The sequence below is a fragment of the Grampus griseus genome, assembly GCF_964374135.1.
Source record: "Grampus griseus genome assembly, chromosome: 6".
Classification (NCBI taxonomy): Eukaryota; Metazoa; Chordata; class Mammalia; order Artiodactyla; family Delphinidae; genus Grampus; species Grampus griseus.
Window position 1 is genome coordinate 13,526,347 of NC_139000.1, and position 26,085 is coordinate 13,552,431.

Sequence of the window (26,085 nt, forward strand, 5' to 3'; positions counted from 1 at the left end):
AATAACAATATCTAAGCTAAATGTATCCGCTATTGATCCAGAAATTGTTTTGACTGAAAATTACTTTAAGAATGTAACTAGCATAAAAAAAAAATGTAACTAGCTGTAAAGCCACAGAAGGGTCTAATTTCAGAAACTTGAATTTCTGTTACTTTTGTGTCAGTGTTCCATTCCTGGGCCCTGAATTTCTCTCATCACTCTGTTGGGTTTCCACCCCTTACCCTTTCTGTATCCCAAGGAGTTTGGCAAATGCACATTTCTCTGCCCCCACCTTCAACTTGATCTCTCCAGGACTTATGATCCTTTCTTAATGTGCCTTTTTTTTTAACCTGTGGCCCTCTCATCCCTCTTCTGATGGGTTAGTTCTCCCCTCCCAGTCCAGAAGCAAGGCCACTTGCACACCCCAGTTCTCCTTTACCCTCTGCCCTGATAGCTTCTGTTTGTGGCTCAGAAGCCTGTTCCTGCAGGAAAATTTCCAACTACCAGCAAATCCAGGCGTCGGCTCTTCCTCTCTGCTACCTCCCCCAGACATGTGACCAACACATATTTACCTTAAATGACTCCTTCCTTAAATTATAAGTTCTTGGAGAGCAGAGAACTGTTCTAATGGTTTTAAGACTTCCTGGGATTGTCAGTAGCCACGAATCTCCATTAAAATCATCAAAAGTGAAAACTACCAAATCACAAATCATTTTTAAGTGTGTTTAGAGACATGCTCATTAATGATTCTGTTCTGACATGTTGCAAAACAGCTAAAAACGGTTTACTCTTATTTTTGTTTGTTTGTTTGCTTGTTTGTTTGCTGTGTGTGCCAGCCCGCAGCTACAGCAACTCGGAATACAAGCGCATAGTGGCATGTGCCAGGTGAGCCTGTTTCCACCAAGGGGAGAGTAGACTTCAGGGTCTCACTTCTGCCAGAGTATTATTTCTTCAAATATTTTTGAATTATAAGAATGTCCAGAAGATGCAAAATTGTTCGCTTTTTTTAATGAGAAGCATAGCAGGTATTCTTTTTTTTTCTCTCGCATCTTTATTGGAGTATAAATTCTTTACAATGTTGTGTTAGTTTCTGCTGTACAACAAAGTGAATCAGTTATATGTATACATATATCCCCATATCCCCTCCCTCTTGAGCCTCCCTTCCACCTTCCCTATCCCATCCCTCTAGGTCGTCACAAAGCATCAAGTTGATCTCCTTGTGCTATGCAGCAGCTTCCCACTAGCCATCCATTTCACATTTGGTAGTGTATACATGTCAGTGCTACTCTCTCACTTCATCCCAGCTTCCTCTTCCCCACCCTCCCTCCCCGTGCCCTCAAGTCTGTTCTCTACGTCTGCGTCTTTATTCCTGCCCTGCCACTAGGTTTATTTGTACCGCTTTTTAAAATTCCATATATATATGTGTTAGCATACGGTATTTGTTTTTCTCTTTCTGACTTACTTAACTCTGTATGACAGATTCTAGGTCCATCCACCTCACTACAAATAACTCAATTTTGTTCCTTTTTATGGCTGAGTAATATCCCATTGTATATATGTGTCACATCTTCTTCATCCATTCATTTGTTGTTGTTTGTTTTGTTTTTTTTGAATTTTATTTAATTTATTTTTTTACATAGCAGGTTCTTATTAGTTATCCATTTTATACATATTAGTATATATATGTCAATCCCAATCTCCCAATTCATCCCAGCACCACCACCACCACCCCCGCTCTGCCACTTTCCCCCCTTGGTGTCCATACGTTTGTTCTCTACATCTATGTCCCTATTTCTGCCCTGCAAACCGGTTCATCTGTACCACTTTTCTAGGTTCCACATATATGTGTTAATATATGATATTTGTTTTTCTCTTTCTGACTTACTTCACTCTGTATGACAATCTCTAGATTCATCCATGTCTCTATAAATGACCCAATTTCATTCCTTTTTATAGCTAATATTCCATTGTATATATGTACCACATCTTCTTTATCCATTCATCTGTCGATGGGCATTTAGGTTGCTTCCATGTCATGACTATTGTAACTAGTGTTGCAGTGAACAATGTGGTACATGTATCTTTTGGAATTATGGTTTTCTCAGGATATATGCCCAGTAGTGGGATTGCTGGGTCATATGGTAGTTCTAGCTTTAGTTTTTTAAGGAACCTCCATACTGTTTTCCATAGTGGCTGTATCAATTTATTCCATTAAATAGCTACTTACTGTACAGAACAGCTTTGTTTTGCTCATATATAGTTTTCTCTCCCAGTTTTGGCCTTTTTCTAATTCAAACACTAAAATATTAATTTGTCTTCCAGAAAGGTAAAGATATGATATGTAGGTATTAGGAAAAGAAAGAGCAAAAGATTCTCTCAGAAGCAGCTTCCACACTTTTACTTAGAAAAATCATGTTCACCCAGTAAAATCCCTGGCCGTTATCAGCCAGCCGGTGGTTCTCAAGTCAGGTTGCACATTGAATTCAGCTGGAGAGAGTTTAGAACTATGCAAAACTCCATCCAGGCTCACCCCTGGAGGTTCTTCTAATGGTAGCCAGGGCTAAGAACCATGGATGCTGAGCCCTTAGCAAACTAACTCCAAGGCCTGAATTGGCCACTATCTTCATTTCCTATTGCTGCTAGTAACAATTTACCATAACTGTAATGACTTAAAACAACCCAAATGTATTATCTTATAATTCTGGGGGTCAGACGTCCTAAAATCAAGGTGTTATTGGGGCCACGTTCCTTCTGGAGGCTCTAGGCGAGAATCCACGTCCTAGCATTTTCCAGATTCCAGAGGCACCTGCTTTCCTTGGCTTGTTGCCCCTCCCTCCATCTTCAAAGCCAGCAACACAGCATCTTCCAGTATCTCTTTCTGACTCAGACCCCTGCTTCCATCACCGTAACCTCCTTCTCTGACTCTCCTGTTTATTTCCCTTATAAAGACCCCTGTGATCACATTGGACCCACGCAGATAATCAATCAGGAGAATCGCCATGGCTCAAGATCCTTAACCTAATCACACCTACAAGTCCCTTTTGCTATGTAAGGTAACAAATTCATAGCTTCAGGGGATTAAGAGGTGGACATCTTTGGAGGCCATTATTCTGCTTACCAAACCACCATCCTAAAACGTTTATGAAAATACAGGTTTTTGAAAATATGTATATATACTTTAGTGATCACACAGAGTGAATCAGTTAATGGCAGAGCCAGGACTAGAACACAGGCTTCTTCCTTCTTTCCACCACCCCTTAGTACCTCCTGTTCTGTTGTTTCCTTAATTCTTCCTATTCTCAACAACTGGCTGGTATTTTGCTGTTTTTACTTATAATCACACATGATGCAAAGCACTGAGTATGGGTAAACTAGAAATTCCATAGAGTTGTGTCATAGATTGGAGCTGAAAAGGATTTTAGGGATGATATAGTAATCCTCTTATTTTAGAAGTAAGGAAACTGAGACCCCAAGAGGTGAAGTAACTGGCCAAATTCTCACAGAGTTAGAGGCGGAGCTAGGACCTCAAAGCCCAGACCCTGATGCCCAGTCCAGTTTCTAAACCACATCCTTCAGTTAGTGTAATCTGAGACCACTGACCTTGAGGAATAGCACAGAATTTCTCACCACCTCCTTCCCAGCATTTTGCAGCCCTGTCTGTGGTCCCTAGCTCAGTCACTCTCTTCTCAGGATTCCTTCATCAGCTAGCCCACTCGAAGTCCCTCCTTCCTTCCTTGGCCAGTCTCTGCCATCTGTTCCCCCTCACACACCCTTCCTCATTCCCTAAGGTCCTGTTAAGGTCACCCTTTCCCAGGCAGCTTGCTTCCTGCCATTCCCACTCTTGGGTACCTCTCTTCTAGAGGACAGGGTGTGATCACTGTTTAAACCCATAGAACTTGTCACAGGGAGGTATGAGCAAACTTGTTCTGGGCAAAGCTAGAATCAATGTGTGGGACCTACAGGGAGGTACACTGAGTGGGCACAAGGACTCTATGATAGTGGAGCTGGACACCTGTGGGGCAGCCTCTGCCATGAAATACTCACATGACCTTCAGCAAATCAGCTTACTTCTCTGGGCCTCTTCTGTAAACTAAGGATATTGGACTATCTGATCCCAAATTGCCTTCCGGTAGTTCCACAACTCTACTATACATTAAAAGGCTCTCATCAAAAACTTGTTCATTTGAATTCATTGACAGGAGGCCTAGTTCCAGATTGTTAATATATAAAAGATAGCAACAGAGATGTAATACTGCATATTCTACCCTTTGGTTTTTATAAACCGGGGACAAAATGTTCAAAAAACCAGGTGGAACATGCTTTTGGCTCTGTGATGCTGAAGCTGGGTTGGATAAATTCCAAATGTAACTGTGCAGTACTTATTCATGTGAGAAATTCTTTGCCTTCAAATATACACTCTCCTGATTTAAAAAATGCCAGCACACAATTTCTATGTTCAGAGGGTCTCTTTCGTGTATTTAGCTTTTTACAACTTCTCTGTTGTATTCATAAGAAAAGAAAAAAGGATTTCATTTCTCTCCTTCTCCTGGAACAAAATGCCTTTGGGAAAGATTGCTGTCCTTGGCAGCAGGCAAAGGGCTTCTTGAAAGGAAGGTTTCTGTTCCACGGTTGAAACAGTCACCATGGCAACCAGTCATCAAGGCTCCAGCAACTTTTCATAGACACTCTTCACTCAGGAGGCCCTTTTCCATCATGTTGACAGAGTATTTGCATCTGTGAGCCAGAGCTCTCTGCTTCTGGTGACACTCACCCATCCAATTAGGGAGATGCTAGATGTCACATTTCAGTTCCAAGTTGCCTTATATTTTGTTCTAAATTGTTAATTTGGTGAAGAATGGGGTTAAATTTTTATAAGCCGGAAATTTTATAATATTGAAATTTTTATGGTAAATATGACATCTAAAACTTCTAGTAGGATCTGCTTTATATATGTTCAATAAGATATGATTGGGGAAAAGAGGTCCCTTGCCACCTCACTAATTCAAATAATACCTCCCATTGCACTCATATTTATTCCTTTGGGTGAGATCAGTTCATTTTCGCCTTTATGAAGCTGTCTCACCAGGCTCTTCCTTTAATCCCAACTGCTCTCCCAAGCTCCACTCTCAAATGTCTGGCTGCCTCTCCCACATCATAAGGTGAGGCTGGAATCTAAAACTCAACCTTTGCAGAACCAGACTCCCATCCAGTCCCTACCCCACCAACCTGCTCCTCCTTTAAGTATTCTAACTTTGCTTAATCATAGAAACAGGCCTCTCTGCCTCTCAAGATGAAGGCTTGGAATTATAAAGATAAATTTAAAACACGAGTTTATACTTCTTCACAGTTAATTTTACAAAAAAGAAAATGAGCTCTAGAAAGGGAAAATAATTTGGGGAAAACCCTCAGCAGAACTGGGATAAAGCCCAAATTTACTGATTTGGGAATTTACTGGGAATTTCAGTATTGGAAATGGGAATTTCAGTAAATGGGAATTTCAGTATTCTTTTCCCTCATACCAGAAAAACAAAAACAAAATAAACCAAATCTCCCATTTTACCCCCTTTGCCTTTCTCCTCAGCTTCCCCACAAGCACAATTCCTAGATGAAGGATAGTCCTTGAAACATTTTTTTAAATAAAATATCTAATATGAAAATTTTAGAAAATACAGAAAAGCACGGAAAAGAGATAATCACTTATAATCTCATCATCCAGAGAAAGTAGCTTCTAACATGTTAGTGTGTTTCCTTCCAGTCTTTTCCTGAACATGCTTATTGAGTTTCTTTCCAATATACAATTAATTTTCTTCTTTGAATATTCTCCGTTAGAAAAAGAACTAGGATGAGAATCAAGAGACTTATGCAGCTCTGAGGTGAGATAGTCATGTGAGCTTGAACAAGTACCTTATCTCATCCTCAGTTTCCTCAACTAGCTAATTAGGAGCTCGGACTGAATGGTTTTTATGATCTCTTCCAACCCCAGAATGGAGGTCCATTGAGATAACCGGTCAAGTGAGTAAAGAGTTGGAATAGATGACTAAGAAATCTCTTGCATCTCTAAAATTCAGAGATTGCAACACATATATTGTAAAGAAGCAAATAACTGGAGACTCACATTAGAAAGTTAAAGCCTACCAAGGAACAGGGGCTTTTCTTAAAGAATCTTATTTATTTATTTATTTATTTCATTTCCTAATCTCTGATTTATTTTAGCTACAAGCTCAGCAGTGAAGAATCATCATCTGGGTCCTCCCATGCAGTGATGGATATCTCTTTGCCTACTGGAGTCAATGCAAACCCAGAAGACTTAAAAGCTGTAAATGTTTTCTTTTAAATGTTGTTATGGATACCTGCTTTTGTTTATTGCATTATTTTACAAACAAAGCTATTTCCATTCCTTCTAATAGACACTTTCATAGAATCAGCCAGAATATTCTTTTCAAACCAACAATCTACCTAAGTTTTTATTTTTCAAAGTGAAATAGGGACATATACTTGCATGGTCTGAAAAATGTGAGTGCATACGATGACGTGTTCAGACTTTTTCAAGAGGAGGAGCTGCTCTTCAATGTCTTTAAATAGTGGATTACATCCCCATGACCTAACATTCCATCAGTGGGTGAATGCATTTAAACAAAAAGTCCATGAAATTAAATTTGAGCTTTCCTCTTTGTTCCCTTAGCTTGTGGAAGGGGTGGATCAACTATTAACTGATTATGAAATCAAAGATGGACATGTTATTCTGCAACTGAATTCGGTAAGTTCCACCTCTCACCATTCTTCATTTATTATTACTATTCAAAATTTGCAGCCTAAAATATTATGGGTCTCTCCTCTCCCATAATTTTCTTAAACCTTGAATTTGTCAAACAGATTCCTTCCAATGAGTTCCTTTGTGTTCGATTCCGGATAGTTGAACTTTTTCAAGTTGGGTTTCTGAGTCCTACTACTTTCACAGTGTATGAGTACCACAGACCAGGTAATCAACTCTACTCTAAAGTTTCTTCAGAGGACTGCTTTGTATTCATTATGTAGAAATGCACTAGAGGCCTACAGATTTTATGTATCGCCTCTTCCAGGGCTCATTCCTCACAAACATTCCCAACTTGGACAAACAACTTCTGTGTGACATTGAACAAATCATCTCACCTCTCTGGTCCTCAGTTTCTTCATGTTTAGAATAACTGGATTAGACTGCTCCCAACTTAAATTCTTTGCCTCAAGTTTATCTTTGGTGTTCAGTTTTACTATTCATTGCATCTCTCCTTTTTAGAGATGCCCACTCGCCCAACTATTTCTTTAATCCTCCCAGAATCAACTTCTCCTCCACCTATAATCTCATCACATTTTGCAGAGAGCTCTATTATAGCAGTTGCCACATTGCATTATTATTATTGGTTTCTCCACAACCCCAGACAGAATGTTTTCATCCTTGTGCCCCTAATCTCTAGCACAGTGTCAGGTACATAATGTGTATTGATAAATGTCAAATGAATGACCCCCACGTTTGATCATTCAGCCACTTCTGAGAATATTAAGTGATTGGAGAGCACTTTGGTTCACAAGACAGAAGACTTCAATTTGGACAGTTCTACTTGTTACAAAATTCTTAAAGTGAACCAAACTCTGAGACCCATTCAATCTAGTTTTACTTCTGAAATCATATAGAACATAGTTAGCCTCTCTTCTCCTTGAGTGACAGAAAAAAACCCCAAAACTATGTAAATATATAGTTTCTTTTCTTCTCCAGCATAAATAATTACCAATTACAATTCTTTCAATAGACTCTCAGGTAACATAATTTTTTTCCTCTCATTCACTGAAGCACCAAATATTTTCATTCTAAGAAATGAATATTGAAGAGTAAAATTTCAAGTACAGAAAGGGAGAATATTTTGTGGGTAGAGGGACCCATGTTAGGACAGACAATTCATAATTTAACTTCCTTGGGCCTCAGCTGCAAAAAGAGGGTTTGGAATAGGTGATCTCCAAGGCCCCATGGGAGGGACTCATTGATGGGGTAAATTGTTGTGCGTTCATCAAGCCACCTCTTCTAATTGCACTTTCATTGCTGCAGATAAACAGTGTACCATGTTTTATAGCATGTCCCATACCGAACTTCAGAAAGTCTGTGAAGGAGTAATGTGCAAATGTGTCGAAGGTAAACTTTGTTTAATGTGTTTAGGCTGCGTGCTTGTTTAAAGCAGCCACTCATAATCTGGGACTAATCTTGGGGGAGCTGTTTGACAAACTGTCGTTTCTCAGAAGTAGAAATGTAATCTCATCTGATTGAAAGCTCATTCCTTGAGCACTGTAAAGCTACTTTTCGACAGCTCTGGGACAACCCGATAGTTCCTACTGTACAGAGGCAGAGAAATACCATCCAGATGGTTGTTGGATATCCGAAGGATAACATGATGCGAAATTGTTACTTTTCACCTGGTCATTTTAGTGTAATAGGACCACAGCCTAAGAGAACAGAGGCTCCAGACTGAGCCACTAGCTCCTCTTTCTTTCCCCTTGTCCTTCCCAGATAGTGACATTCTCCATTCAGTCTTTCATCTATCAAGGCAGTTTTACTTCTTGTTGGCCAAGGAAAAGACCCAGAACTCACCAATAATCAGCAATGGACTCCATGAGGGTCTGGGTTCTTTTTGGTTTTATTTTGTTTTTCAAAATCCTTAAAATCTATACATTTCTTAGGTACTTATTGCTCCATCTTAGAGCTGTAAATCAGTCAACTCATCAATTTGGTTCCTTCAAGGGATTTTTGATTATACTCAAAATGGAAAAATTTCCTCCTTTCTTCAATGAAGCATATATATTTCTAAAGAGCTGAATGTGGAGTGACTACCCATTCTAAGAATAAGTCTCTTGTTCAAGATTTTGTTTTTGTTTGTTTTGTTTTGTTTTTGCTTTACATACTGTTTTACTTTATGGAAGAGGAGAAAATGGACAGGTCTTAGGAATCTGGTAATTGTAAGATTATTTTAGATTGTCTCAGGGCTGATGAGAAAGAACTATGTTTACTCCCAAAGCTGCCTGTTCCTTACATTAACCTAACTTGTACTGTTTTTCACAAAATCCAGCTGACTGTGGACACATGCAGACAGAACTGGATCTGACAATCTCTGCAGCTACTAGAAAAGAAACAGCATGTAAACCAGAGATTGCATATGGTAAGTTCAAAAGTTCAATGTATAGTTCCATTAAACATGACATTTTATGAAAACATGATCAGTTAGGAAGATCTACAACTTTACACAGTGATTATATAGATACAACATTCCACATGTTCCCTTGAAGGAAAATGCCATCAATTTTCAGCATTAACATGAAAAGTTATTTATCCTTCAGCAAAGAAATAGGATTTTCATTAAAAATGATAGGAGTGAGGTGCACACGCAGCCAAGACACTTTATTCCACAGACCCCATTGAATTAAAGGTGCTAAAACATATTCAAAGAGAATATTTGAGAAGCCACAGAGGTATAAGATTTCACCACTGCATTCTTCCAGTCAATCGAGCAGAAACAGAGACAAAGACGGTTTAGGGGTCTGGGTACTTTCCAAATCCCTCCAAAGACAAGGTAAAAATATCAGTACTAAATAATTTTTAATATATCCACAGTCACAATCCATGTTTGAGACTCTCTCCATTTCAAAAGGAGCATCTCCTTCTTGTTGTCCAGACCTCAGAGCTAAATCAAATGCCCAAGTACAGTTGTAGTCTTGTCTCAAATTCCTCATAGAATTAGATCCTTTATTTTCTGTCCATAATTCCTAATGTTTATTTCTGGCTTTTTTAATAGAGAAAGAGAGAGAGAGAGCACACAGATTATACACTATTTCAGATCTTTTCTTGAAAATTGGTAGGGGGTTATTTATAAATAAAAAATAAGAACAGTGCTGTTCGTGTAGCATTTTGTGTTTACCAACTGCTTTCATATATGGTTTCACACTGGTGTCCCATAAGCCCCCTTGGAGGTAACAGAGAATTATCCTTATTTTACCAATGAAGAAAGTGAGAGTCTGGGAGACTAAATAATTTGCTCAAAGTCATGCCAGAAGTAAGTAATAGAACTAGGATGCATCCTGGTCTCCAATATTATTTCCGTGATATCACGCTGAATTCTCTAAATGGAAATACAGCCATAAGAATGAATTTTGTATGGCTCATGGTCTTTCCTTCAAATTCATATCTTGAGTTTTTAAAAAATGCTAAAAAGTTGCCTAACTCAGCCAAGACCCACTGCCACTTTTAAAATACATTGAAGAGAATACTATATTGTTTTAACAATTTTTTTCTAAAATTTAGAAGAACCAAGTTATTTCTTCCCTCCATAATAGAACTATTTTAACTCTTAAATATAAGAAATCTATTTTAACACAGAGTAAATGCAATCTGGATTTAGTTCATTACATTCAAGAAAAAACTTAGCTGTCTTTTTTGGAGCTACAGGTTAATGCTGGAATAATAGAATAGAAACAAAATTAAATAATTCCCTCTATCCATCTATGGCCACAGTAGGTACATTGCCCATATCCACCATAAGTACTTAAGAATCTGAAATTCAGGACAGTCTTTAAGCTACTAATTTACACAGCCTTTCGTTCTGCCACAATGAGTTCATTCATTCATCTATACGTCTTGCTAACTAGCTAGGATCTCAAAAATAGACAAAAGCTTTTAGATCATTCACTTCAACCCCATCGAAAGCAAAAATAAGAGGATTTTTTTTCTCAGGCCATATAGAAGAGATGGGTCCCTTCAAGCTGGTCATTTCAGAGCTGAGGTCAAACACACCATAGGTTAAACATTGATGCCTGAATGAAGAGAAAACAGGATTGAGAATGTTTCATGTCAGACAGTTGCCGATACAAGCAAAGACGGGTTGGAAAATGGAGTCCTATCAAAAACCAAAGATCAAAGCCAGTGGAGGTATCTGAAGAATGGAGGCAAGGGACCAGAGAGTCTCACATGGCAGGCCCTAGTGATAGAGAAGGAAGGGGCTCTTTGAAGTGCCCCGTAGGCATGACTCCATTCATCTCAAAGATCAGAATCTGAACTTTACATCTTTCTAAGGCTTGTTTTGTTTGATTTTGTGTGCTTCTGTCTTTTAATTTAATATTGCTCTTATCCTAACCAGCCTGTTCTATAACAGTGATCAGAGATAGTGATTTTAAGTAGAATGAGTCATTACAGTCATGACCAGTAGAATCACACTGGGAGTATTTGGGAAGGCTTCTTGGAAGAAATGAGATTTACTGCAGGGTGCCCATAAGAGCTTGCCATGCTTCATTTCTCATATGTTTGATGGACTCTGGCTTCTATTGGACACAGCAGTAGTGGTAATAAGCATGAATTATTGTGTATGTGTGTGTTTTTTTTAACCAGCTTATAAAGTTAAGATCATAGCCATCACTGAAGAAAATGCTTTTGTCAAGTATACCTCAACCCTCCTGGATATCTACAAAGCTGGTAAGAATTCATTCATTCATTCTTTCATTCAACAAATACTTAGTCCTTACTATGTGGCAGGCATTATATTAGACACAGAGGATACAATGTGAATAACACAGCCATAGGTCCTGCCTTCATAAAATTTATATTCTATTTGAGGAGACACGTTTTTTAAAAAAGGAGATGGACAAATAAACAATTATAAATCATAAGTATTATAGTTGAAACAGATGTGGAATTAATGGGGGAAACTCCTTTGGAGTGATAGCAGATGGCGTCTTTTAGGAGATGATATTAGGAGTTAGCCATTCTTAAAGGGCAGAGTAGAGGGAACCAGATGGGCAGGAGCTGGGTCATACAGGGGTTTATAAGGCATGGTGAGAAATTTGGATTTTATTCTAGAAGTTCAAAGGGAAGCTAATAAACGGTTTTAGGTAGGCAAGAAACATTTTATGATGTATGGTTTTAAAAATCATCCTGGTTTCTATTGGAGGGCACAAGAGTTGAAACAGGGAAACCAGTTAGGAGCATCTATGAAGTGCAAAATGGCTCAGATGCCATGTGAGTTTTGATAGGATAAGTGAGCTTTAGTAACCAATACAAAAAATAAATTCATATGTAAAATAACACATAAAACACTTTAAAATATGTTCCCTTTTATTCTTTAAGTAAACTGAGCTACAAATATTGTGAAACTGCTTGTAATGATATAAATAGTAACACAAATGATTCATTAAATCATGTTTAATCCCAAATAAGTTTTTTTTTTTTTTTTTAAAGAAACTGTCAGTGTTATTTTGCTTGACTCACTCACTTGGATAGGGGACCCTGTTTGTGCTTTGATTTGACAACAAGGAACCACATCAAATTTTTCCAATTGCATGTTTACTGATAGTCATTACATGACCTATAGCCTCAATAAGTAATTTCTCCTAATAGCAGCAGTATCGTGCATGGTACTGAACACTTTCTCAGTTGCTGCTGAACTAGCAGTAATTACATTCAAATGTTTCTAGTCCTTATGATACCATCTAACATTTTCATGTATTTAATATATCTCTATTATCAGCTAAATTATAAAAACAATTACTGAAATGTCATATTTAATTTTCCTAATTTTCTTAATTTTTATTCCCCGTCAACCCTCAGTTTTACAAACATCATTGACAAAGTTTCAGAATTCACAGGTTTTACAAAACTTAAAAGTTCATTATATTTTTTGCTCTTGTCACTAAAAACAAAAACACTTTCATACAATTAGTTTTTCTCTTAAATTGATATTTTATTTTGTTTTATATCAAACGACATGTCATTCTTCATTTTGTAACAGCTCTTGCTTCATTTTCATATTTCCTTTACTTATTTTTCTACGATCAGTTTTATCATTCATTCATTAATCTGTCAGCTTATTAAAGCTGAAACATTTTTTTCTTGAATACATATAGTATTGACATAATTGCTAGAATATCATAGGCAAATCACTAAAGCACATATATATTCACTTTCTAAATGTTTACTCCTATATCTGTCAAAGTGAATCTATCAGACTTGATATGATTTATAAACTGCCTTTGGAGTTCTAGCACTACTGGCTGCCTGTCAAAATCCCAATATTTTTCCAATTTTTATTAATGCAATTGTTTGAGGTCTTCACACTATTACTTAATTCTGTCTAGTGTATATTAGCTATGTGGTAGTGAATATCAAATATATGAAAACAATATCTAAAGTGATTTTTGTCTTTGATTGCATTATCCAGAGACACTTGATAGGTGATTCAGTCAAACTGAAACAGCTGGAAATTTCAGGATTTTTACTGAAGCCCCAGACTTCTCCCTGGCATTACATTTGCACCAATAAGGTGTTCATGTAAATATTTCTCATTGACACCTTTTTTCTCAAACAGTTTGATATGCTGTTCCGTTGTTCCTTCCAGTACCTTGAGTTCAACAAAACCCATTAAGCCATCTTCAAAGTCTCTAATTTTTCATTTTAAGTTATTTAAAACACATGTTATATTAAATAGTTGATTTTCTCAATGATTGAAATTTTATTTTATTACCTTATTTATATTTTTCAAAAAGCTGTGTTCTCATTTCAGTAGATATAAATTTTGCAATAAGTAGGACCATAAATCTAAATTGTGGCAATATGTTTACATTGTTTTTTTTGAAATGTTATCAAGTATTTCAACTCTGAAAATGTTTGATTATTTATTTTTTTATTTTTTTTAAACATCTTTATTGGAGCATAATTGCTTTACAATGGTATGTTAGTTTCAGCTTCACAACAAAATGAATCAGTTATATATATACATATGTTCCCATATCTCTTCCCGCTTGCGTCACCCTCCCTCCCACCCTCCCTATCCCACCCCTCCAGGCGGTCACACAGCACCGAGCTGATCTCCCTGTGCTATGCGGCTGCTTCCCACTAGCTATCTACCTTACGTTTGGTAGTGTATACATGTCCATGCCTCTTTATTGCTTTGTCACCGTTTACCCTTCCCCCTCCCCATAGCCTCAAGTCCATTCTCTAGTAAGTCTGTGTCTTTATTCCTGTTTCACCCCTAGGTTTTTCATGACATTTTTTTTTTCTTAAATTCCATATATATGTGTTAGCATACGGTATTTGTCTCTCTCTTTCTGACTTACTTCACTCTGTATGACAGACTCTAGGTCTATCCACCTCATTACAAATAGCTCAATTTCGTCTCTTTTTATGGCTGAGTAATACTCCATTGTATATATGTGCCACATCTTCTTTATCCATTCATCCGATGATGGACACTTAGGTTGTTTCCATCTCTGGGCTATTGTAAATAGAGCTGCAATGAACATTTTGGTACATGACTCTTTTTGAATTATGGTTTTCTCAGGGTATATGCCCAGTAGTGGGATTGCTGGGTCATATGGTAGTTCTATTTGTAGCTTTTTAAGGAACCTCCATACTGTTCTCCACAGTGGCTGTATCAATTTACATTCCCACCAACAGTGTAAGAGGGTTCCCTTTTCTCCACACCCTCTCCAGCATTTATTGTTTCTAGATTTTTTGATGATGGCCATTCTGACTGGTGTGAGATGATATCTCATTGTAGTTTTGATTTGCATTTCTCTAATGATTAGTGATGTTGAGCATTCTTTCATGTGTTTGTTGGCACTCTGTATATCTTCTTTGGAGAAATGTCTATTTAGGTCTTCTGCCCATTTTTGGATTGGGTTGTTTGTTCTTTTGTTATTAAGCTGCATGAGCTGCTTATAAATTTTGGAGATTAATCCTTTGTCAGTTGCTTCATTTGCAAATATTTTCTCCCATTCTGAGGGTTGTCTTTTGGTCTTCTTTATGGTTTCCTTTGCTGCGCAAAAGCTTTTAAGTTTCATTAGGTCCCATTTGTTTACTTTTGTTTTTATTTCCATTTCTCTAGGAGGTGGGTCAAAAAGGATCTTGCTGTGATTTATGTCATAGAGTGTTCTGCCTATGTTTTCCTCTAAGAGTTTGATAGTTTCTGGCCTTACATTTAGGTCTTTAATCCATTTTGAGCTTATTTTTGTGTATGGTGTTAGGGAGTGATCTAATCTCATACTTTTACATGTAGCTGTCCAGTTTTCCCAGCACCACTTATTGAATAGGCTGTCCTTTCTCCACTGTACATTTCTGCCTCCTTTGTCAAAGATAAGGTGACCATATGTGCGTGGGTTTATCTCTGGTTGATTATTTTTAACCATACACTAGAGTTTAAAATTCTAGTAGTTTCCAAATTTTTCTTTGCTTGATCAATACTCTGACAACATTTTTTCTGATTTTTATTATTTCAAATGTTTTACTGTATGAAGTTGATTTGTGATGTTATTTTTTTCTCATTGATGATCACAAGTATTCCTTATTTGAAACACGATTGCCATTCTGACAAAATAGGTAAGCGTTTAGTACTTTGATCTTTTCACAACCCAATTTTCAAGCACTTTTTGCATACAACGTTCGCATCATAAGCAATAATAAGCCATTCCTATTTTTACTGAAATAATCAAGTGCTTTTCATTCCAGAAATACAAATTACTTATTTTGTATCAATTCTTGCCTACTATCAAAAGACGTTCCAGACTGTTCTGAATTTTCTGCAGCATCAGATGATTCCCAAGCTGCAGTTTTGTTTGTTTTTTTAAAAATTTTTTTGGCTGCATTGGGTCTTCATTGCTGCGTGCAGGCTTTCTCTAGTTGTGGTGAGCGGGGGCTACTCTTCATTGAGTTGCGCTGGCTTCTCATTGCTGTGGCTTCTCTTCTTGCAGACCATGGGCTCGAGGAGCGATGTCTTCAGTAGTTGCAGCACACAGGCTCAGTAGTTGTGACTCACAGGCTCTAGAGCGCAGGCTCAGTAGTTGTGGCGCACGGGCTTACTTGCTCTGTGGCATGTGAGATCTTCCTGGACCAGGATTTGAACCCGTGTCCCCTGCACTGGCAGGTGAATTCTTAACCACTGCGCCACCAGGGAAGTCCCTGCAGTTCTCTTTTTTTATAAATTTATTTCTGGCTGCCTTGGGTCTTCGTTGCTGCATGAGGGCTTTCTCTAGTTATGGCAAGCGGGGCCCACTCCTCGCCGTGGTGCGCAGGCTTCTCATTGCAGTGGCCTCTCTTGCTGTGGAGCACGGACTCTAGGCATGCGGGCTTCAGTAGTTGTGGCACACCGGCCTAGCCGCTCCGCAGCATGTGGGCTCTTACCGGACCAGGGCTCGAACCCATGTCCCCTGCATTGGCAGGCAGATTCTTAACCACTTCGCCACCAGGGAAATCCCTGCAGTTCTTTACTGATATCATTTCTTCTTTGTTCTCCTGTCAATTCAGAAGATTCATATTTATGATAGTTAAAAGGAAATGTTAAGAAAATTTTGCATACTTTGTTATCTAGTCATTCTGGGTGTTAGTTTTTAATATATATAGATTTTGAATTCATATAAATATTGAAACACCGCACACTTACCATTTACAAAAGAATTGCTGCTCACTAACAATAAACCAAAATAAAAACTAAACTACTTAGAATCAAGGGCAACTATGTGGTTCAAGGATAATGATGTTATTATCCTATGATTAGTGTTTCTCCTAAAGCACAGGATGCATAGAGTAGGTGAGGGTATAAATGAAAGAAAGATGAGTGATTGTTGAAACTGAGGTTGATTAATTATTCTCCCTTCTGAATATGCTTGAAGTTTCCCGTAACAAAAGGTTTTAAAAAATAATAAGCCCCCCTGCAGCCACACTGCTTACCATGACAGGGGCTGACTTGGCAAATCGTACTGGGAAGGGTGTTTAGATGTTGCTGCAACAGGAAGTCATGTAATAATGGTCACCGGGAGAGCCTAAGAACATTAGCTTGAACTAACATGAGTACACTAGAATTTATAGTACTAATTAAAGTTTACCATTTATGCATTACTATTATATGCTATTTAGCAACAGGTTCAGAATTTTTTCAGGATTTTAAAAAATGTTTTTCTTTATTTATTTTTGGCTGCATTGGGTCTTCATTGCTACACGTGGGCTTTCTCTAGTTGCGGCGAGTGGGGCTACTCTTCATTGCGGTACACGGGCTTCTCAATGCGGTGGCTTCTCTTGTTGTGGAGCATGGGCTCTAGGTGCACGGGCTTCAGTAGTTGTGGCACGCAGGCTCAGTAGTTGTGGTGCACGGGCTTAGTTGCTCTGTGGCGTGTGGGATCTTCCCGGACCAGGGCTCAAACCCGTGTCCCCTGCATTGGCAGGCAGATTCTTAACCACTGTGCCACCAGGGAAGCCCGAGGATTTAATAATTAGTATGACTCTGCCAGAGTTTAATAACTGGATATCAGTCCTGAATTTATAGCAATGAATTCCCTGTCCTGGACTCAAAAAGTTTCCAGCCTAGCAGAGGAATCAGGCATGTGGAGTGAAACATTATGATAGAAATTCAAGTATAATGGAGTAAGGGGAAGACAGATACTTTTGACAAAGAGCATCAGGGAATGTTTACTGGATACTGTGAGAACTGAAGATGCGTTTAAAGATGGGTAGACATTCAACAGGCCAACATGAAGAGGAATGCATTCCAGGCAGGGAGCCAACTTCTTGGCTACGTACTAGTTCTGTGGGAATCCTAAAGTTATCCTCCTTAAAATTTTCTAGTCTTTCGCATGTCTTGCACTTTTCTACGAAGTTGCCCATTGCCAGCTACCAAATCCTTTTTTATTTTCCTGTGTAACATATGGAGATTAATATTGTTCAACTCTAAAGAGGTTCTTTTAATTCCTGGTTCTACAAGAGTAATAATGAAAAGCGCTTATATATTGCTTACTGTGTTCTAAGCACTTTTCATATAGTAACCCATTTAATCTCACAACAGTTCTGCAGGGTAGGTTTTACTGTGATGCCCATTTTTTGGATGAGGGGTCTGAGCTTCATTTGTCTGGGGTCACACAGCCAGGAAGTGGAAGAGCTGGGGTTTAGCCTGGGGAGCCTAATCCCAGAGTCTGAAGTCTTTTTTTTTTTCACACACACACACTGTATTTTATTTTTACAAGAGATAAATAAACTGACACCAAGCATTGTAAATGGATGACCACAACAAAAGCAACAATGATTGCAATTACCAAACACAAAACACACTCACACTATGTCATAATATTGCAGAGTCCGAAGTGTTAACCACATGGACATTGCCTATAGCCATTAGCCTGTCAATAGAAATTTACACTGAATAATAAATAGCCGTGAGGAACTGGAATTCTCGAAAGAGTTAATAATTTTGACATTGTGACAAGAATGTGATAACCTTATTTGTGTGTCTCTCAGGAGAAGCTGCTGCTGAGAAAGACTCTGAAATCACCTTCATTAAAAAGACAACCTGTGTTAACGCTGACCTGGAAGAAGGAAAACAGTACTTAATTATGGGTAAAGAGGCCCTGCAGATAAAATACAATTTCCATTTCAAGTAAGTCACCAATATTTTGGAGTCTCTGATCTTCCCTCCAAAACAGAGTGCAATTTATTCTTAAACACACTGCGTGTTCTTACGTGCCCTGCTGTTAATTCGCAAACCATTAGGAGCATAAATGAAATAATGTGAGTTTAAAACAAAGAGCTCCTCAAAACCACCAGGGTGGCTAAGGACGCACTGAGGATAAACCAATTGAGTGCTCAGGTCTGACAGTGAATCTGGGGGTGCTCATTGACCCCCCTTTACCACATGTGTTCCCTCAGTAAGTTCTCAGGCTGTTGTGTTTTAAAGAGGACAGTGTTTGGATACACGTTTTATTATCTGTTTTTTAAAAATAGACATTGAAACAGATGCTGTTCCTGCCTTTAACCATGGGAGCCCCAAGCAGCTTATGATCCCCAGGGTTTTGTGGACCTTCCTGGGGAGAGACGGGTCCAGAAGTGTTTGGCCGGCAACCTGATCCCTGGGCACCTGAGCAGCCTGGCCTCAGCTGAATTCAGCTCTTCTCTCTCTGTGGCCATCATCACAAATGCTTTGTTTGCATTATTTCTTGGCAGGTACATCTACCCGTTAGATTCCTTGACCTGGATTGAATATTGGCCCACAGACACCGGGTGTCCATCTTGCCAAGCATTTTTAGCGAATCTAGATGAGTTTACTGAAGACATCTTTTTAAATGGCTGTGAAAATGCCTAAAGAAGGTCAGCTGCATCCAGTTTTCACTATAGACTCCTGTTGAAGTTTCTTCCTTTTTTTTTTTTTCGAGCGTTCACAGCTGGTCTTATTTGGAGAGCTCACTCTACTTAGAATTAGGGACACTTGCTTTTATTAGAGAACGATTTTAAGAGCAGTAACTTTCTGAAATAACATGTCCTTGGGGGGCATGGAGACAGACACTCATTCCAAGGTTATTGGACACCAGAAGCAATAAATTGGAACCCTCCTAAAACCTACCACTCAGGAATGTTTGCTGGGGATGAAAGAATAGCCCCATTGAAATGTAGTATCTTACAAAAACATGGCCTTTGCTTGAAAGAAAATACCAAGGAACAGAAGACTGATCATTAAAGCCTGCCTTTGCTTTCAAAATGTGCGAAAAAGCGTGTTATTTTATGCTAGGTCAGCTTCAACCACACAAAGACAGGCAAATTGAGAGAGGTAGAGAAAGCAGCCTGGGAGATCTGAGAAGGCCTCACCTCAGAGCCCTCAGCAACCTGAGAAGGTAGGAGACTTGCCGTTGCCCCCTCCCCTCCTGTTGCCCTCTCCTTACCCTCATGGGGACCCCTCTACTCCCCTCCCCACCCACCCAGCACATACTCATTTCCCCTGGAACTTGTTCTCCTGGAAGGCAAGCAACCTAATGAAGAGAAATCTAGTGGGAATCAGGAGCCCTAACCAGGTCTCTGAGCCTCCACTGCGGGGTTATAAATGAGGATTTCTAACAGAAGGCTCATTTTTAAGTGACATTTTGCAGCACTTGAGATCCTATGGAAGAATTCTCACATACATTCCCATTTAATGTATCCAGAATCTCACGAGGTACAGAAATTATTATTATCCCCATTTACAGATGAGGACTTTGAGGCTCAGAAAAGTGAAGCAATTTTCCCAGCCTAGTAAGGGGCAGAGTGGGAGACCAAACCCCAAGGCTCACTCACAGTCTAAATACATCCCTCTTCCACCTCTCTGCCCCATCCTATTGCTCGTCGGGTTTAATTTCCTAAGACCAAGTCAGGATGCAGGTGGAGTTTCTTAGATTTAGTTTAACCAGCCCCACTGAAATATTACAAGGAAACATAAACTCTGGGTGAAATGGTAATAGTGACTAAAATGCATTCCCTTTTTGAAAAATCTGCCCCTTACCAGTTAGGTGAAACTACACAAGGCCCTGCAGTGTGCCTCCTAAGTTAAACTAAGATTTTCCACTTCCAGGAACTAAGGATTTATTTTTGTTAATGTCAAAACTCACATTGTAGGCACTCCCTTGGCAAAAACAACCAGTGTGTCCAATATGCCCAAACTCTCTGCCAGCGAGGGATGAAGGGCCCCTCTAGAGCAGGCCTGAAGTGCCTCCTGTCACCTTCTTGCTGAAAGCAGGGTGGGTAGGACCACTGCAGCACCCCCGAGGCACCAGTGTCTCTGAGTCATCACATCACCTTCTCCTTGAGCACTGTTTCAAATAGGTCAGCCACAGCGGCCTAATTAACCCACAATGCAGCTGAGCTTCCAAACATCAAAGCAGGCCTTTGTGAGTGAGCCTGGATCCCTGAGAAATCCACCAGCTCCTCTTCAGCAAACTCCTAAGTACTTAAACATACTTGCTTAGTGAGGCTTTCCTGACCCTCCACACAGCAGGGCCCCTCCTCAACCCTGCAGTTCTCTTCCAAGGCACTTGCAATTATTTACTTACTCATGTATAGTTCTTTGGTGTGCCGCTTCCTGGCTCTCCTGTGAGCTCCATGTGGGCAAGGTCTGGGTCCTTTCTCTTCATCACTGTCTCCTGTTCCTGGCACAATGCCAGACACATTCTAGGGACTCAGCAAGTGCTTGTGGATTCACCAGTGAGTGTGGGGCATCAGGACACCCGGGTTCTAGTATGGCTGTGCCCCTGGCAGGGGTTTGGGACAAGCCTCTTCACCTTTCTGATGGCCTGTGAAACAAGGGAGTTGAAACAGTCTAATGCCTCTTTTATCTAGAGCTCCAAGAAGAAATTTTACAATCTTATGAAACAGAAAACAAGACTACGTGGCATGTAAGCACCCAGATGTTAGGTATGTATTTCTTCCTATAAATGTGGAGGGAACTCAGAAACGTGAATGAGTATGTGAGTTGGAGGAGCTTCCAAAGGCTTCCTGGAGATGGACAGCAGGATTTGGGTAGGTAGAGAGGGACAGGAGGGTCTTTCTGGTTGAAGGAAAAAGCACAAGGCAGGTTTCCACTGGGGGTAAGCAAGACAATTTAGGTGGTAAATAGTTATATGCTTATTTTAACATGTATTAGAAAACTATACAACGAGCACAACAAAGCCATGATATAAAATTCTCTTTGAAAATAAATTTATCTGTCAAAAAGTATATTTAAGGAGTTTTTAAGTAAATAAAAGTATAGGTTGTTCTAAGGGCAAAACTCATGAGGTTGGCATGTACATACTTGAAGTTTAGGAAACCCTGTCTTAAGAAAATATGTGGAATTTACAACCAGCCAAGCTTAAAGCAGGGAGCTTGACTCCTTATTTCTCAGCGAGGGGTTCTAAGCCAAAGTCATGCTCAGTTTTACTTTCCAGCCCCTGTGATGCTCATTTATTCAGCAACATCCAACAAATATGTTCTGATGGGTCATTGCAGGTCAGGCCCAGTTCTAGGAGCTTGGTACCTAGATCCTTGCCCTTGTGGAACTTAGATTAGTTCCAGCGGCTGGAGACGTGCGGTAAATAATAAAGTCAATAATTAGGGGATTGACCTTGAATGTTGGCAGGTCATAAGAGCTGTGGGAAAAAGAAAAAGCCCCAGACTAAGGGAGATTGGGAGTGGTGGAGAGAGGGGTTGCAGCTCAACAGAGTGGTCAGGTCAAGGTGGGCTTCAGTGAGAAGTGAGACTCGAGCAAAGACTTGAAGGTGGTAAGAGTGAGCCATGTGGTGATCTGGGGGGGGGTGAGTGTTCCGGGCAGAGGGAGCACCTAGTGCCCGAGCTGAAAACAGGAGCACACCTGGTATGTTCCGGGAAGAGCAGGGAGGCTGGCGTAGCAGGTGCAGACTGAGCAGAGGGGAAGTAGGGGGAGACAAGGTCAGAGAGGTCACAAGGACAAGATTGTGCAGGTCATGGACAGGGTGCTGGTTTTACTCAGAGGGAGAGGGGAGTCACTCCAAGGCTTGGAGCAGAGCAGTGACATGGTCTGTCTTACCTGTTAGGAGGATCATGCTACTGCTCCACTGAAAATGAGGCAAGGGTCAGAACAGACCAGTTAGGAGGTTACTGCAGTAAACCAGACAAAAGCTGATGGAAATTCAACAAAGTTGAGTTTATGGAGCTTCTCACTCAATGGATGTTAGAAAGAACTTGTTATAGGATTTGGGCTTGTGATGGATTATTTGGGGAGGGTTCAGGGAGGTGGGCTTTGCTCTGGGATGGATGCTGTCAGGAAGCAGAGGTAATCCTCTGATTGAGCATATTAATTCTTATCTAACTGGGAAGAAAAGAAGAAGCAGTCCCTCACATTAATCAGGAAAGGGGGATATTTGGTCATTCTTGCATTTCAGATTATATTCTTGTTTTATTCTCTGCTCAAACATGATTATGGAGCATTCTTTTTTTTTGTCTTGATCCATTTTGTCTGATGCCGATGTTCAGTGACATCAGACACAGAGAACACCACAGCTTGGCTCTGAGAACCAGGCCAGCTCCAAGGGACACTACCAAGGGACACTAAGACCCAGCTCCCAGTCTAGCTCCCAGCTGTCAAGGGCTACTCTCCCCTTTCACAGACCCTTCTTCCTAGAAAATGCATACTTGGGACTTCCCTGGCAGTCCAGTGGTTAAGACTCTGCGCTTCCACTGCAGGGGGCACTGGTTCAATCCCTGGTTGGGAAACAAAGATCCCACATGCCACGAGGTGCCGCAAAAAAAAAAAAATTAAAAAAAAAAATATGTGCACACAATGGACAAATCTGCATACTATTTCAGAGGCCCCTTGCAAGTGCACACATTGACCTCATGACTGAAAACCTCTGTCTCAGAGCTGGGAATTTAGCAGCCAAATCTGGGAGGTTCTCAGAGATACAAAGAGGAAAACCTGCAGCCTAGGTTTTCCCTACTCCTGAAATCAGACTGATTCTGCGAGTTTAGTGTGATGTGAGAAACGTGTCACCAGGGGCACGATCTTTAACTTTGACTGGAGATTAAAATATCCCTTTATGCCTCTGAATCAGAAAGAAAGGCAGAAAGGAAGACAGGAGGAAGAAAGGAAAAAATGAAGGAGAGAGGGTGGCGGGTGGGAGGAGAGGGGAGGGAAAGAGGGAGGAAGGGACGGGGGTTTGTTTAAAGATGAGAACTCCATTTCTAAGAACCTTCTGGATTCTTCTTGGTTGGCAGGGTCCCCACCCTGACAGACATGTTGGCAGAAACCAATCCATTCCTTGGAACATGGTGTCCACTCCTTCACTGTTTCCATCATTATAATCAGATATGTGTGTATTACGTACACCATCATGAGTTATATAATCCTCAAATGTCCAAACCAGGAAGGACCTGGGAAAACAGGCCCAGAGGAGCGGCTTCCAGTGGTCACAGCTCTGCACAGCGCAAGGGCTGGGACACGAGCCCAGGGCCTCTGACTCTGAGCTCAGTGTTCTTTCCACCACACAGTTGAATGGAGGTTACAGAGAAATCAATTTGGGCTCCCTGCAAAGAAGCATTTCCTTAGAGCCAGAGCTGTTCAAAGATAGACTAGGCTCTCTAGGAGGGACCAGGTTCCCCATCACTACCACTGTCCAGGAATGTTGCAGGAGCTCTCAAGGTAGGAGGTTGGCCCCAATGACATCCAGTGTCCCTGCCACTCTAAGAGGCCATTAACAGAAAGGAAAACATCTCTTTTCCTTCCTTACACCTCCATTTTCACATCTGAAAATAATTCCCACTTCAGAGGATTTCTGTGAGACTTAAATAACACAGGTCATGCACATAAAGTGATGAGCACAGGGCCTGGCACGATAAGTGTAACTTGCCGTTGTTAATAATACAGCCCTGGCACATGCTAAGTGATGAATTCAACAAAGTTCTTGCCTGGCGTCATGCTGATTGCATTTCGTGGAGTATTCTGTTGACATATCACACCCATCCTGTGGTGATTGTCATCATCCTTACTGTTAGGAAGGAAGCAGCTGAGGCCCCGGGAGGCTCAGTAATTTGCCCCAGGTCTCATACCTTCATGAGCAGTAGGGCCACAACTCAAATGTGCATCTTTTGGGCTCTGGCAGCCATGCTTCAGCGTCTGAGCTGACCGCCTTCTCACACACGGGAAGGGTAGGAACATGGTCATCGTGTAATCCTAGCAAAGTCTCCACCTCCCTGGGCCTCAGCAATGAGTATGTTCATTATATGCTCTCTAAGCTGTCCCTGTGCTAGGTCCACAGGTGAGGCAGAGTGAGGCCGACGAGGGCTCTGGGGACAGGTACTGGGGCAGTGGGAGCACTGACATTGGTGTAGGAAAATGAAGGAAGGTGGCATCAGAGAGAAATTTCATAGATTTGCAAAATGTGTCCTGAAATCGTCTTCCACGTGGATATAACACAATTTGTAAAACTCTGAATTGACAGGTTCTCCTACCTCCCCTCAGAAGACTCTAATTTGCCAGTAGAGTTGAGGTTTTTTTCTTTTGTGAGCTTCCTACATAGAATCATAAAATACTGAAGATAAAGATTCCGTAGAGATCATCTAATCAAACTCTCCCCGTTTCACAGATGAGGAAAAAGGCCAGGAAAGAGCAGGGACTCTCCAAGGGTCCCATGTGGGAATCAGGGATGGAACCAGAGTGCCAAGCTCCTCTTCCCCATATTAGTGCCTGGTGTCTGCTCCCACCAGCTGGGCCTAGGGGCAGACGGGCAGAGACCAGAGCCCAGGGGGTGGGGCCCAGGGCTAACATTGCTAGCAGATGAGATGAGAGAAATCAGACCTGTCCTGGAAAGAGTGATTTTTGTTTGGCTGTAGTTGTGTGTGTGTGTGTGTGTAAAAGACAGACACAGACAAAGGAGTGGTTACTATAGGGAAGTGACAAGGGGAAGAAGTAAGACCTGCCCTGGTTAGGGACCTTGGGAAAGTTCCTGAAGCTCGTCCAGCCTCTCGGTTTGCCTCTCTATCCAGTGAGAGTAAGATGAGCAGCCTTGAAGGGATGTAAGGATTAGAAATAACACCTATGAGCCCACTCAGGGAGTGCAGCCTGTGTAGGCCAGCTGGCTGTGATCTCTAACTCCCACAGCTCCCTGTGCCTCTGTTCTTTCTTTTGGAAATGAGGTAGTAACTTCTCTGGGCCCAACATACAGGGTTGTTGCAGGATGAAATCAGATCAAACAAGTGAAAGAACTCTTAAGCTGTAGAATTTTGAACAAATATGGAAATGGCATTAATAATCAAAAGCATCTTTGTGCTGATACCACAGGCAGAGACTGCCTGGTGTGGTTTTAAAAGATTAGGAAAGTGTCCACTATCTTAAAAAACAATCTCCCCCTAGTGCCTCAAATTTCTCTATTAAAGCTTCATTCCTTTGGTCCTGTAGGCTGGCAGTCTTAGAGCAGTGCTTCACAAAGTGCTGAAATGCACATTCTCGGGCCCCACCTCAGACCTACTGAATGAGAAACTCTAGAATTGGAGCACTGAAATCTATACTCTAAAAAGATCTCCAGGAAAAGCATAGGCACATTAAAATTTAAGAAGTATTGTGTTAGATCTTGTGAAAATGCAGGCTCTGATTCTGTTGGTCTGGGGTGGCCAGAGATTCTGCATCTCCCAGGTGATGCCTATGTTGCTGGTTCTTGGACCTAACAAGGCTCTAGATTGTTCTATAAAGTCAGGGATTCTCACATAAAGGGAAGCAACCCTTTAACAGCCGACACTTTAGTTGAGAGTCGTGCACAAGGCCTTTCAGGAATGGGTCGCAGAAAAGACTGAGGAATTCTGGGGACAAGAGA

The 26,085-nt window shown here is 40.5% G+C and overlaps 1 protein-coding gene across 1 annotated transcript in view; it reads left to right on the plus strand.

Moving 5' to 3' along the window:
• The window catches only part of C5 (complement C5), a 79,373-nt gene extending 59,891 nt beyond the window's left edge, over positions 1-19,482 (plus strand). Inside the window, exons 33-41 of the mRNA XM_082656721.1 lie at positions 816-864; positions 6,193-6,295; positions 6,662-6,736; positions 6,853-6,958; positions 8,057-8,140; positions 9,069-9,158; positions 11,378-11,461; positions 18,263-18,401; positions 18,965-19,482. Of these exons, the coding sequence (XP_082512847.1) occupies positions 816-864; positions 6,193-6,295; positions 6,662-6,736; positions 6,853-6,958; positions 8,057-8,140; positions 9,069-9,158; positions 11,378-11,461; positions 18,263-18,401; positions 18,965-19,103 (869 nt within the window). The 3' untranslated portion in view covers positions 19,104-19,482. The remainder of the gene's footprint in view (positions 1-815; positions 865-6,192; positions 6,296-6,661; positions 6,737-6,852; positions 6,959-8,056; positions 8,141-9,068; positions 9,159-11,377; positions 11,462-18,262; positions 18,402-18,964) is intronic.
• The last annotated feature ends 6,603 nt before the right edge of the window (positions 19,483-26,085 follow it).